General features: G+C 46.9%; 2 protein-coding genes across 3 annotated transcripts in view; one reads left to right on the forward strand and one right to left on the reverse strand.

The window, feature by feature from the left end:
* Window positions 1-13,348, reverse strand: part of DENND2A (DENN domain containing 2A) — a 56,703-nt gene extending 43,355 nt beyond the window's left edge. For both annotated transcript variants that reach the window (XM_041398584.1, XM_041398585.1), the window contains exon 1: window positions 13,236-13,348. The gene's annotated coding sequence lies outside the window, so the exon portion shown is untranslated. The remainder of the gene's footprint in view (window positions 1-13,235) is intronic.
* ADCK2 (aarF domain containing kinase 2) overlaps window positions 13,279-14,206 on the forward strand; it is a 12,902-nt gene continuing 11,974 nt past the window's right edge. Inside the window, exons 1-2 of the mRNA XM_041398859.1 lie at window positions 13,279-13,564; window positions 13,990-14,138. Coding sequence (XP_041254793.1) covers window positions 13,279-13,564; window positions 13,990-14,138 — 435 coding nt within the window. The remainder of the gene's footprint in view (window positions 13,565-13,989; window positions 14,139-14,206) is intronic.

Raw genomic sequence — 14,206 nt, forward strand, 5'->3', positions numbered from 1 at the left:
GAATGGAGCTGAGAGCCGCCATCCGCCCGTGCTGGGAGGAAATCTGAGCGACTTTGCTTTGCCACGGAGAGGAAGCGTGGGGGAGGGAGCCGGCCGGTCCCTGTGGTTAAGCGGTCATTGCACTCACGGCCAATAAATCGGGGGAAAAAAGCCCTAGCAAAACCCCCAAAACCTAGGGAAAAATCGCTCTTCCTCCTCCACCCTTTCACGTGCGGTTTGATACCTTCTCCCTGGCAGGGCGATCCCGGGCACAGGAGGGGGTTCGGAGTGAGATGGAAACCAGCACAAGGGCGTCCCAGTACGGGCAGCCCGGACAAGAAAGCGACACAGAGAGAAAATCAACACACGTCACTGTGTTGCTGTCCGCCCACACCCTCTCCATAACCAGGAATTTGGCAACCTGAGCACAAAACAATGCCAGGAACGACCCTTTGCTCTTCTAAGGTTCCCCAGCCCCAGCAGAAGCCCAGCAAAGGGCAGAGCATGAGGAGGAGTGTGCTGCAGGTAACCATCCACACATTCTGCCCCGGGGGCTCCAGCACAGCTTCTGATCATAAAACTTTGTAAGAGAGGGGGGGAAAATCTGATCTCCTGGTACTGTCAGGCAAAAATGCTGGTAAAATGTCATGATGGCTTGGTGGCACATTCTTCTGCCACTTTTTGTGGTACAAAAGCCCCAGGGAAAGAAAGAAATAAAACAGAGAAGGGCAAAATTTTCAAAAATGACGACATGACTTTGAAGTTTAAGACCCATTTTCACAACCGAGGATCAGATTTTTTTTAAAACAAACATTCCTACTAGGCTTGCACTTACACTTGCAATTCCATCTTCTTATTCTAACTCCCAAATAAGTCCCACCTCTGACTGAATCAGCTCCACATTGTATTCATGTGGCTCTTAGGGACATGGTGTGGTGGCTGACTTGGCAGCTTTAGGTTAATGGTTGGATTCCATGATCTTGGAGGTCTCTGCCAATCTAAATGATTCTGTGACTGTAGAAGCAGCTAACATTTTCAAAGAACTGTAAGCACACATCCCTTTTTTCTGACCGCAATAGGAGACAGGTCTAGGTATGGCTGGGAAAATCAAGACCACATTTTCCTGCACCTTTGTGCACCTACACAAACTCTGCTGCTCATCACGTGCCAGATCCAGCTCCACAGAGCTGGCGGAGCTTGCTAATGTGGGAGATGTCTCAGATAACAGATCACAGCCCTGAAAAGGGAACTTCCAGAAGAAATAATTACTCTACATATGTCTAAAGAGGTTCTTCACATCTGGCAGCTTGGAGGACAGACTGACACAGTGATGCTGTAAACCTAAGCATGTTCAAGTCAGATCTGAACTGACACCTGTGTGTCCCATCCCTTTCAAAGACATGACACAGGTTTCCACATTCTGTTGTGACTTTTTTTTTTTTTCTCATAAAAACAAAACCATACACAGTGTGTGACCTGAAGCAAATTCCTTGGCTGTTTTTCTCTTGGTGGGATGAGAGACAAGATGAGAGGGAATATACAGACTTGATATAAAGAAAAGTCTTTTTTTTTACTATAGGGATAAAAGAGCTCTTTTCACCGGGAGGAAAACAGACCTCTGGAGCAGCCCTGCTGTCTTCATTACTGAAGATTTTCAAGAACCAACCAAAGCCCTGAGCAATCTGAGCTCAGACCTGAATCTACTTAAGAAGGAGGCTGGAGTACAGTCCTCCTGTAATCCCTCCAAATCTGGATTATCCTATGATAACAGATCATGAATTACTGTAAAAGTGAGTAATCACTCATTTTCTCTGTGGAAAATAACAAAAAGTATCTTTCAAAACATTATTACTAGACATTTTCCTCCCCAAGTGATACCTTTTTGCCTTCCTCCAAATGATCAGCAAGGAAGCAGTAAAAAATAGCTGCCAAAACAAGATATATAATTATGCTACCCCTAACACATTTCTACTGTCTTTTGTCCCTAGTCAGTGCCTAACAAACTTCAACAGCTCCATGGAAGCCATCAATATCCACCAATAATGCTGCCTTGGCAAATACTGCTGAGTGCTGTAAATCTTCACTATCAGAAAAGGAAAATATTTTCTTCCCAAGTTCATTCCACTTTCAGAGATCAGGGTACAGTTTTTTGAAAAGCTTAAAGTAATTTCATAACTAAATAAAAAACTAACCAGCCAACCAACCAACTACTGAAGAAAAGTGAGAAATACTGAAAGCATTTATTTGGGAGATTTTTTTCCTTTGCTGAAGTGTTATTTTGGGCTTCTTGCAGCAGAAAACCTAGAAACTGGAGAGTTATCAAACAAGCACATATTGTTCACTACTCTCTTCCAAGAGATGTGCTAAAGCCAATACATACATAAACGACTTTAATTTCCATTGTTTACTTTCTTTCACATACATCTCACTGCTGGATAATGGAGCAAAAGCAGAGCACCCATGTACAATTGTCTGCATCAGCCCTTATCTCACAACTGAAGCAGAGCTATTTGTACATAAGCTTCCAACCCAGAGAATGTGCATCCAAGTTTTGTATTCCAGGGTAACCACTAGGGCATACTCCACCCAAGATGTTTGGATATTGTGCTGGACTGGGCCCTGATACTGTTTATCGTGCACAGGAAAAACTCATTACTACAAAGCACTGACTGCATTTCACAAGGGCACATTTTACAGGACCCAGAACAAAATATCAAAGTAGGAATCTTCTGGACTTAAACCCTTTGCAGAAGCCCTGTCCCCTGAACTATTCAATAAACATCATCTCCTTTCATCTTAAATGCTCATAAAGATGCCATTTCCAGTCCAATGCAAGGGGAAATCCCAGCTGCACTGAAGGTGACTGCAGAGATTATGGTGTGGCTTCCATTTCACCCTCCACATTCACCTCTTTTCTGCTCAGCCCCAACACAGAGGTACCTACAGAAACACAAGCACAGCCCCCCTCTGCTCAAGTCCATGAAACCTCTTTGGATGGGATGGGACAACTCTTACAGGTTCTCATGTGATGTTTAAAGCATAGAAAGGTTTCCTGCAGGGCAAGAGATGAGGTCTCCTCCAGTAAAGGGCCAGCACTAGAGTGACCCACCTGGTACAACACTCTGATGATTTGCAAGTTCCTCTGTGAAATTCCCATCCCCACTGTCCCAAAAGCATCAGCTTTGCACACTCAGCTTTGAAGATCTGGCTCAGGAAAGAGGTCTGTCTGTAAATGGCTTTTTTTTCCTCTGTAGAAGCCGGGGATTGCAGCAAATGCACATTTTCCATAGATTAAATACTCTATTAACAGGCCAGTTAGATCACAGAAGGCTTTGGGTTGGAAGGAATCTTAAGGATCATCTGGTTCCAATCCCCCAGCCATGGACAGGGACAACTTTCACTAGATCAGGCTGCTTAAAGCCCCGTCCAGCCTGGCCTTGAACATTTCCAGGGACGGGGCATCCACAACATCCAGGGGCAGGGCATCCTCTTGCAGTGTCTCACCAGCCTCACAATAAGGAATTTCCTCCTAATATGTAATCTACATCTCCCCTCTTCTGGATCATATTTTTTTACATATTCCTCACCAGAACCATGTTCTTTATACAAAGGTAGAAGCTGCCCAATGCTGCCTCAGTTATCTGCAGTTGAATACCATGGATATTTGATAACAACTCTATTTTCTTTACTGAAAAGAGAATGCCTGCAGACATAATTGGAAAATTGGAAAACTAAATCTAAACTTGATCTTTTAGGGGGAAATTCCCCAAACATTTTCTTCTATTAGAAGAGGAATAAGAAGAATTGCTTAAGTAATGCTATACTTGATTTACTTCTTGGTTGGTAAGAAAAATGTTTGGCATTCAAGTAGGCATTCTTCTTCCCATCTCTTCAGTAATAACTCAAATGTTCATAGCATCTACTTAATAAAAATCTCCTAAGTGGGTTCACTGCATTCATATTAAAATGATAAGTAAGACACAGGAGAAATTTCAGTCCTGAAAATAGGTTAGCAAGAAGTTATCTTTGCTTATATGCCTTCCCAAGCAAAAAGAGTATTAGAGATGCACAGTGTTTGCAAATATAATTATAATTTAAAGTAAGAATACTCCCAAGAGGCGATCTGTGCTCTAAAAGTACTCTCTCCTCCTGAAGTAGCATCTCACAAACTCTGAACCGCAGTGTAAAAGTGCCTGTTTCTCTTACCTGAACAAAAATGCTCCAGAAAATAACTTATCTGGTCAAGATGAATTCACATACTTGAAATGCAGCTGCATGGTCTCAGCAATTCAATTTGCATGAATCACAAACAGATTTAAGTGCTGCTGGATGAGTAAATTACTTATGGTTTCTGACAAAATTAAATTTTTGCCAAGTTTGATCTAAATTCAGTATGCCCCCAAAAAACCCCAAACCCAACAGAGAGAAACTTTCAAGAAAACAGCTGAGGTAATCTGAAGGAAGCTTACAAGAGTCAGGTTCTTTACTGTGAAATGACATTACTTACCAAAATTTAGCTAAATTGAGGGGGTGTGTGTTAAACCCTCCCTTTACAAGGAGCTGAAATACTATTTAGGCTTTCTCTCCTTTCTATTTATTTTAGTGAAGGGAAAAAAGGAGGGAAGAAAATAGATGGGGCTACCCTGCCACCTTTCTCCAAGTAGTTAGTTATAATTTTCTTTCATTCAGTCATGAAACTGAAAAACCAATAACACAAAATTTCTTCCAAAGCATAAAAAAACTCCTAACCTCATTTTGAGGTCATTTAATGGAGCAATGAAGTGACATCACCTTGTTCTCCTGGGTAACCTCATCCACACCACCTCTCACTGTGCTTCACCACTGTATCACCAAGTCATGCTGGCTCTGTGAAACTGCTGCTTAAGAAAAGGTGCATTTTACGTTGTTCTGCTTAATTCTGCATTCAAGGATTTCACAGCAAATCATACCAAAATCTCCTACATTAAAAATATCCCACTGTTTACATGTTTAAGGAAAAAAAAAAGTTACATGTGCAACAGAGACAGTGAAACAGCTGATCTGCTGAAGTGTCTCAGGAAAAAAGAATGGGTTGGTGATTACCTGTTTCCAGGGAAAGAGAGAGAGAGAAAGAGAGAGAGAGAAAGAGAGAGAAAGAGAGAGAGAGAGAGAGAAAGAGAGAGAAAGAGAGAGAAAGAGAGAGAAAGAGAGAGAAAGAGAGAGAAAGAGAGAGAAAGAAAGAGAGAGAGAGAGAGAGAGAGAGAGAAAGAGATAGGGAGAAAGAAAGAAAGAGAGAAACTGAGAGTGAGAAAGAAACTGAGAGAAAGAGACAGTGAGAAAGAGAAGTGAGAAAGAGAAGCGAGAAAGAAGCAGAGAGAAAGAGAGAAAACAAACTCAGTGGTCAGGCTTGATTTTTCAAAATGCAGATCTTGATCAGGAGCCTGAAGTAAAAATAAACCTCCCCTCATTGCTCTCTACAGCTCCCGAGGGGGGGAGATGCAGAGGGAGATGCTCAGCCCTTCTCCCTGCTACCCAGTGATAGTACACATGGGAATGGCTCAAAACTGCAGCAGGGGAGGTTCAGACAGGACATTTGGAGGCATTTCTTTACCATGAGGGTGGCCAAACATTGGAACAGATTTCCTAGAGGTGGACAGTGTTCCTTCCAAGTCTTTCAGTGTGTAAAAGGCATTTGGTCAATGGCCTTAATAATATACTTTAACTTTTGCCCTGGACTGGTCAGGCACCTTGGCAAGATGATCCCTGTGGGTCCCTTCCAAACTCAGTCTAGTCTTGTTTATTCTATTAATAATAAAATAATAGTAATGATTATAAAATTAATAATAATGATAAAATTCTAATGAAACACTGCCATATGAAATATCATAAGAATAGCAAGAGGGACTGGGTTAGACAGCTGGGAGCACTGGTTTGAAGGACAGAAAAAGATAGAATTTGTATTCCTGCAGTGGTTGCTGGTCAGCTGAAGTCCTTCACTGCTCTAAAACGCCAAGTTTCTGTTTCTGATAATGTTTCCAGATTGATTTGGATGAGAAAAATTATTTTACCCCATGCAAACAAACATTAAGCAATTTAACTGAAGCAATATATTACATGTCAGAATAAGTTAATAAAAAATCCCCAAACAACCAAAAAACCACCTCATCAAATTCTGACAACATTTTATGAAATTTGTGCCTTTTAGAAGTGATCCTAATTGTCCTTGAAACATACCCAAAATTGTCTTTGACTAGTGGAGGAATTTATGAATTTAACAGGGGGAAACCCTTGCTTTCCCACTGAATTTGAGTAAGTGAAATCATTCTATAAGGAAAGTTTCCTACTGTGCAAACAAGAGGATACTGATGGGGCAAAGTTTAGCACAGACTAAGCAGCAATAGCTGTCAGTATCCCTCACCACCACAAGTACAGGACTGTTATGTGAGAGGTGACACCGTGGCAAAGCCTCTACGTGGAGTCACTCACAGCAATCTCAGGGGACAGAGGCAGAAATCTGATGCAAAAACAGTTACCATGTGTTGGCTCCCAGTAGGAAACCTCTCAGGCTTCTCTCAGAGTTTGACAAAGCTGAGAAACAAGAGCCAGATAGATCAGGGCTTCTGACATCATCTGGAAAAAGCTCAATATCTTACACATTTCTTTACAGTAACAAATTGTCTCACAGAATTTGACTAGGGATTGCTGTACATGCAGCCTAGCATGTCAAGTCAGGGAAAACCAGATTCTCAGTTACTTAATCCCAAGCTCCCTGAATTCAAGGAAAAAGCTCTCGTGGACCAGTAGATTGTGGAGGATGCTCCAGGGTCTGGTTTTGGCCAGATGTTGATTTTTGAAGATCTACATGTGCTGATGCAGAGACTTCCTTCTCAGTTTTAGTAAGGGGCATTTATTTCCCTGTGCTAGTAAGCCACTCTGAGCTCTGGATAACTCAAGACTCAACTCTTACCCAAAAGCCCTGGAAGCCTTTGGGATCAAGCATCCTTTGCAGCTGAAACACATTTTATTTTTGTATGCTGAAAACACACATCTTCTGCAGGGGCTTAATGTTTTTTGAAGAGAACTCTCCAATAGTCTGAAAAGTCTCTGGGAGCTCTTTCCTTTTTAATTTAGAAAGGTGGGTTTTGGCTGACACTGGCAAGCAAACTCATATTTATGAAGTGCCCTCCCAGTGTCCCGTGAAATTTGCCATTTCCCTCCATGACAATCAGCACTATCCATCACGAGAACATAATCCCCTGGGACAGGAGACCCGAGCCCTGTGCTGCTCTCCTCTGCAAACAGATGTGTGCACGTTCCCCAGCTCGGAAAGTCACGGCCGTCTTTTGGCAGAGAGCTACAGCAGCTGCACATCTGCAGAGGGGAAAAGCTTTCAGCAAAAACCAGAGGGGGATCTCATCCTCCCCCCCGCCTGCCGAGCAAGCTCAGCATTTGTTCCTCTCCAGATGACACCCCAATGGGTTGATTTAATCATTCACACATGCATGCCTATCCACAATGCTTCCAAAATACCAGGCCTGTGACTGCCTCTCACCTGAACTGCTCACATTAACAGGGCTTATCAGCAAGCACTTGGCAAGAGGTCTTGCAGGGTAAGAAGAGAAAATCCACGTTCAAGGGCGCTGCTAATATAAAATGATTCTACAGAATACAGTGGGCGAGTGAGAGACAACTTGTGATGAGGAGAACATGCTTGATTTTAAGTCTATGCTCAAAGCATATCACTGTCTTCAATGAGACTGTGTGCAGCCCAGTTCCAAACTTCCCAGAGCAGGAACTGCCCTGGGAGCCAAAGCACTCGGATGGATGGACTGAAGCATGCGCCTTGACCCACATGTCTGCCTAAACAATTTGTGAGACTGGGGGCACAGTACAGAACATTCATGTAGCAGGATCACAGAAACACTTCACCACTTTTATTCCCAAAGGGAAATCTAATTAAAACACAAAGCATCTAGCCATTTAAAGTTATTCTGCTTACAAAGAAACAGCAAGTCTTGCTCCCTGAAACAGTCTCTCCAGTGGGTTGCCAGAGTCCCCAATAAGTTTCTGGAAACACAACTTAGGTGCCTGAACTTGGCCAGGAGCCATCTGCTCTCCAGGATCTCTAGGATCAGGAGTCTCAAGGTCTGGCAGGGTCTCATCCAGAACTCTTTCAACCACTTCCAAGTGAGGTGGCACCTGTCCCCACTCAAGCTGCCCCAAACCATCATCAGCTCTTGACATTTTAAGTGTCCGGGCCAGATTTTCAAATGAGCTCAGAGAAAAGCTTTTGTGAGTGCTTCTCCAAGACCAGCTTTTCTGCCAGGCACAGTCTACTGCACAGATATCCTACCAAGGCAAAGCCTTTCCAAGCAAGGTCAGCACCCCACATGCTGAACTGTTCAGCCAATCTGACTACTCACCATGATGCCTGATGAGGAGATGGGCATTGGAAATTACAGCTCCCAGCACCTCCTGGCAGAATCTGTCTTTACACTAGCTCCATTCAGATCAACAGCTCTCTGCTGTACATATTCTAGAGGAATGAGAGCAGTGGAACAAATCTCCATCTGCATTTACAATGCTGTTTTACAGAGGAGGCAAGACTGGGCACAGTTAAAGGATGCCACGCTTGAAAACAAAGCAGTGCTCCTACAATGGCTCACATGGCAGCACCTGCCTTATTTTTTATTTTTATTTTTATTTTTTTTTTAATTGTGCACAGCACAAGTAGCAGCAAGTCTCAGAGTCCCCTTCAGGCATCACACATGGCTGAACCACAGCTGGCTTACCTGTCTAGCTTCCTTCCTTTTGCCTTTTACTCTGATCTTCCATCACACATCCCAAAATGGTCCAGGCCCCTTACTCATGCTTCTAGATGAGATCTTGTCAGCACTGCATGTGGAGCAACTGCATGAAGAGCCCAGGGGATGGCCAGGGCCATCTGTTACAGACTTTTCTCTCTGTGAGTTGGTGTTTTTATTTTAACTCCCTCTGCTTCTGGGCCCCTCTTCATCTCTTGCTCCTCCCATCTCCCTCTCTCTGCTCATGAGGACAGAGTTTCCATCCTGGCCCTGGGCCAGCACATGTATGGGCAAAGGCAGAGCTCAGGAAAAGCTATCTTCTGCTCCCTTTCAGCACGTAAACACTGCCAGTTCCCAGCCCAGGAGCACAGGGCTGAGCCAGAGCTCTGCCTGCAGTGCAGGGGGACTAAGCACCAGCAAGTCCTGCCCAGGCTGGACACGGCAGCTTGGCTGCAGTGCAAACATCTCCTCTGCCCTTCCAACTATGCTTGACTTCCTTCAGCTTTACCACGGGATAGTACTGTTTTCAAAAAGGACAGAAATTATGTCCTCAATACATGTTATCGGCATTAAAGAAAGGAGTCACAGTGTTTCAAACTTCTTGCAAGGAAGATTTCCCATGAACCCTCTTTTGGGTTTTTTGTTGCACACACAGAGCATACCACATTTGCCCAGCAAATGTTTAGGCAATGTATTTATGAGCAGTACAAACTCAGAGGGTTTCAGAACTGGATCACCCCAGCCACCACGCCAGGATTATCCCAAGAGCACAGTCCCTGTGAGCATCTCCAAGATGACAGACTGGAACCACATCATGGGTTCAGAGCTGCTCAGAGCTGTCTCAGCACAGCAGAGACTGGACCATCATGATGGCAGAGCCCCCAAGGTGTCTTGCTCACGTCTGCATGAGTTCCCAGCTCACTGAAAGACACAAAGTGGTGAAGACTCACGTGGGTGGCAGGTAAGAATCCGCTGCTTTCATCAGGAAAGGCCTGGGGAATTAAGACTTTCACCTCTTCAGTCCCATGTCCACAGACAAGGAGCACCTTGACCCAGTTGGGTGGTGAACCATGTAAAGGCTGGGAGAGATCTTGAAAAGGATCAGCCTATAGGACCTTAAGTATTTATTTATGTAAGACAGTGCTGATGCCTTTTAGTGCTTTATTTCAACCTTGAACTGACCCTCAGCCTGCTCTGTGCTAAGCTTCCACCAAAGGATACAGGCCTCAGTTGAAATCCCAGGATGCAGAGGTCAGAGATTCCAGGGACTCTAGACTGTCTTAGGCACACACTTCAAGGTCAACCAAGGCCCCTGCATAAGCCACATTTCAATGTAGCACAGCCATTTCAACAACATTTGAAAAGCACAGCCTTCATGAAGCTGGGAGTTCAGTCATATGGTCATCTTCACCAAAACATGGGCTGAAGCCACCCCCAAACACCATTAATATCCTCACATTTCAGCCTTTGCTTCAATTTCCAGGAGCTGATAAAGCATCTCCAAGGTGAAGACCAGAAAAAAAAAAAATCCCAAAAGCAAGATCAATATGGTATTGCCCTTTCCTTAGTAAGTGCCCTTACTGCACTTCAGAGCTACAGTCGAGCTACAGTCAAGAAAACACTGTCTCTTTTCCTGCTTTGTGCTGTAAAACAGTGCTCACAGATACCTCAGACACAATGTTATTTGAGCTGTATCTAAGCAAAGCCAGAATCACTCATTTACTGTCAGGACTTGAATGAAACAAGAAATTTCTTTCCAGCTCCATCTCACTCCCTCCTTCCCTCGGGAGAGTCTTCTCAGCCTGAAAGGAACTGCTATGCAAGTGCATTAAAAGTCCTATTTCAGCATTTCTTTCATAGTAGAGGCCTCTTCCAGCCAACTCTTGGGATCCTGCCAACAGACATATCAGCCACTAGTACTTAAATCCTTCCGCTAAAAACGCTTCCCTAAAGAGCTTGCACCCCAGTTCTGAAGGCTAAGATCATCACAACTAACCGGCTTCAACAAGAGTTTAAGACTGGTTCTTCCCCACTCTCATGGGTTTACTGGTGCACCACACAGCCTTTTCTCCCCTTGGTCTGGCCTCCACTTCGGAAGGAGCTGCTTCCATGCACTTCCAGTCAGGAAATAAATGTCAGGTGTTACAAAAGGAAGGGAGGACCAGCTGCTTTGAATGATGCATTCAGGGGATCCAAAAGAACATGGCACTTATCAGACACTTCTGAAATGCCCGGGATCTCTCCATCCTTAAGAGACTGGCTCTGCTGTGTCATGATTTCATCGGCAAATTTCTTAAACTTGGGGAAGGATTGAGCTTGTTTCTGTGCTCCCAGAGTGCTCAGCAAAATAGAGATTTTAAGTCCTGTCTGTGTGAATTAGTTGTCACGGCCGATATTAAGAATAACTTGTTGGAAAAGGTACTCCTGGATTAAGATAATCTCTGAAAAACACAGCTTATGGGGTCTTTATTTATTATCTCCTTGTCAAAATGAACATTTCTAACATGTAAATACAACAGGCATGGGGGAAAGACAAGTCTATTGTAAGTGTCTGACAAAGGATCTAAATGCTCTTCTTGTTTCTGGAGAACAGAAAGCACACACAGAAATTGTCTTTGCCGTCAAAATGTCCTAAAAGCTTTCCCAAGGCAGCGAGCTGGGGGCAGTACTGAAAGCAGCACTTTGGGACACTCCACATGCACTTGTGCTCTACAAGGAATGCTGCACTTTGGATCCAAGCTGATGAACAGGGAGTATCTTCTGCGTGGACTGCTAGGATATGGACGTGCCAAAAGCCAACCCAGGCTTCAGCACACAACCTTCTCACCCACGCAGGCAGAGTGGTCCCAGCAGAGCCATAAATCTTTACTCAGCTTTTTGCATCCCTGGCCACTCCAGCGCCCTTTGTTTTCAGCGCTTTCTCTTCCGTTTCTCAAAAAGGCGTCTTATTACCCTGGGAAACCCTGTGGCTTTCGCCTCATTTCCATACTTAGCATTTTCAGTTGCTTCCAAGCCTGACCCAACATACTAGTTATCCATTTTCACAGGCTGAAACACTGCTTGGATTATTTTAAAAACCCAAACAACAACCAAACAAAACCCCTCAAACCCAACATGCATCAAACCCCACAAACACTACCCCAATGACAACAATTCAGAGCACAACACAAGGGAGGAGGAAATGCATTCCTTTCCTCTGCCAGGATGCAACAACTCCCTTTTTGGTGGTGCAGAAAACAGGGCCAGTACACATTATTGGACCTCACTACCACACACCAAGAACCAGTGGTCAGTAAGGTGGCAGCCAACACAGAAAACAGCTTTTTAATCCACCACCAACCAGCAGCTCCCCTCACAGTAGCAAATAAAAGCCAGGCTGGAGATGCTCTTCTCCAAAAGCAACAAACTTAAACTACTGAAATGGCAAGAGCAAAGGTGGTTGGGAATAACTCAGGGTCAGGAACAACTTGCCTTGGAAACAAGATGTGCTCTTGTAAAGAGCTGAATTAAGGGCCCATGCTCAGTACATAGTCCCAGCACCTGTGAGGAGGCTCCAGTGCAGATCCAAGCAGTCACAAAGCCTCAATCCCCCATGACCATGACCTTTCCAGCACCAGGCATCAAGAGACATGCTTACTGGACACTCAAAAAGCCAAAACCTCTGAAAGTCTCCCAGATACCCCTGGCATGGTTTTACCTCCCAGTTTGCATTTGACACCTTGGGACCACAGCAGCAGCCAGCTGTAACTTCATCCTTGTTCCCTTCTACCAACTCCCTGTCCATTAGCACCCATCATCCTTGGGTACAGGAGCGGGAAGGCAAGAAAGTGTTTTTCTCCCCAGGACAGGTGAATACTCCCACCAATCCTCCTCCCGATCCCGGGAGTCAGAAGTGCCACCCTGATAAACCACAGGCTGCACACAACTGCAGGCGCTCCTTCCAGCCCAAGGCAAAGTAAGAGTAAAGCAGGCTATCCTATCCAGAGCAGAGAGAGAAAAGTGCGGGGCTAATATCACACGGGGATTTTTGCAGAACCGATAACTCTGGCTGTTTGCTCCGGCGGGGCCCGGGCTTCCCCCAGAGAATGTGCTCAGCGTTTCCTCCTCTGTTTTGTGCTGGAGACCGAGGCAGGGTTGAGTTCACTCAGGGGCCCCTTGCTGGGTGGCGGGGCTGCCGCTGCTCCTCCGCCCCACCGCCCCCGACCCGCTCGGGTCGGCTTTTCAGCAGCCGCCCAGGTCCCCTCGGCCCCGAGGCCCCGCGCCCGGCGGGAGCAGCCGCCACCCCGTCCCGGTGGGAAAGCGGCGGCGCCCGGGAGCGCGGGGGATTCGGCTGGCGGCCCCCGCTTTCCCTCTCTGCAGCCGGGATGAAGAAAAGCCAGTTGGGGCGCGGAAGGGAAGAGGGAATTAGGGATTTTTCTGGAGGGGCACCTCTGCCCGCTCTGCCGCGTTAGTGTCCCTTCGGCGCCTCCCTACCTTCCTCGGCGGCGGCAGCGGAGCGGGGGGGCCGTGTCCCGGCATGACGACGGCGGCGGCGCCCGGCGCCGGGCTGGCGGCTGCGGACCCGCGGCTGGGGGNCGCCCTCCGGCGGGAGCGCCGCCCCGTCCCGTCCCGTCCCGCCCCGCCGCTGAGGCAGCCGCGCCCGCCCCTGGCTGCGGGCATGGAGCGTCCTGTGCTGCCTGCCCGGGGGAAGGGGGTGCCCGAGGGAGGCGGCGGGGGATGCTGGTGTCGAGGCCAGCCGGGCAAACGGGAGCTGAGTGAAAAGCCGCCGTTCTGGTTGCAGACGGAAAGATTTCCGGGGAAACGTAGAAAGTCCTGACTTGCTATCAACCCAGTACCTGGCACTGGCAATGGCTTCCCGAGGCTGACAGGGGTAAACAGATCCATCGCGGGATGGCCAGGAATGCCTCAAACCTGCAACACGATTTCTATCCCTTGGTCTGAGACTGGGTATTAGGGAAAGGTGCTTCACCCAGGGGGCGGTCAGACAATGGAACAGGATGCCCAGGGCAGTGGGCACAGCACCAAGCCCGGCAGAGCTCGAGAAGCGTTGGGACAACGCTCTCACGGTGTGACTCTTGGCGTGTCCCGTGCAGGGCCGGGAGTGGACTCCACGGTCCCGATGGGCCCCTTCCAGCTCAGGATATTCAATGTTGCTATGATTCAGAACTGATGGAGGGGTGAAAGTCCAGGAACCAAGCGCGGCCCCTTGCCGCCTGTCCCCGTCCAGCACAGCCCGATCCCGAGGGGACGCTGCCGGTGCGGAGGGAAGAGCTCGGGCACGCGCCTCCCTCGCGGCACTCGGCTTCCCGCCAGGTTCTCGCTTCTGGCCCTTTAAGGGGCGGGGCGTCGCCGCGCTCCGGGGCGCTGATTGGCTGGGCGCGCCCCCCCTCCCGCCCCCTGCTCCCGGCGGGGCGGGCACGGGCGGCGGGAGCGCGCGCGGTGGC

The sequence above is a fragment of the Onychostruthus taczanowskii genome, unplaced genomic scaffold (genome assembly GCF_017590055.1).
Source record: "Onychostruthus taczanowskii isolate IOZ18803 unplaced genomic scaffold, ASM1759005v1 scaffold15, whole genome shotgun sequence".
Classification (NCBI taxonomy): domain Eukaryota; kingdom Metazoa; phylum Chordata; class Aves; order Passeriformes; family Passeridae; genus Onychostruthus; species Onychostruthus taczanowskii.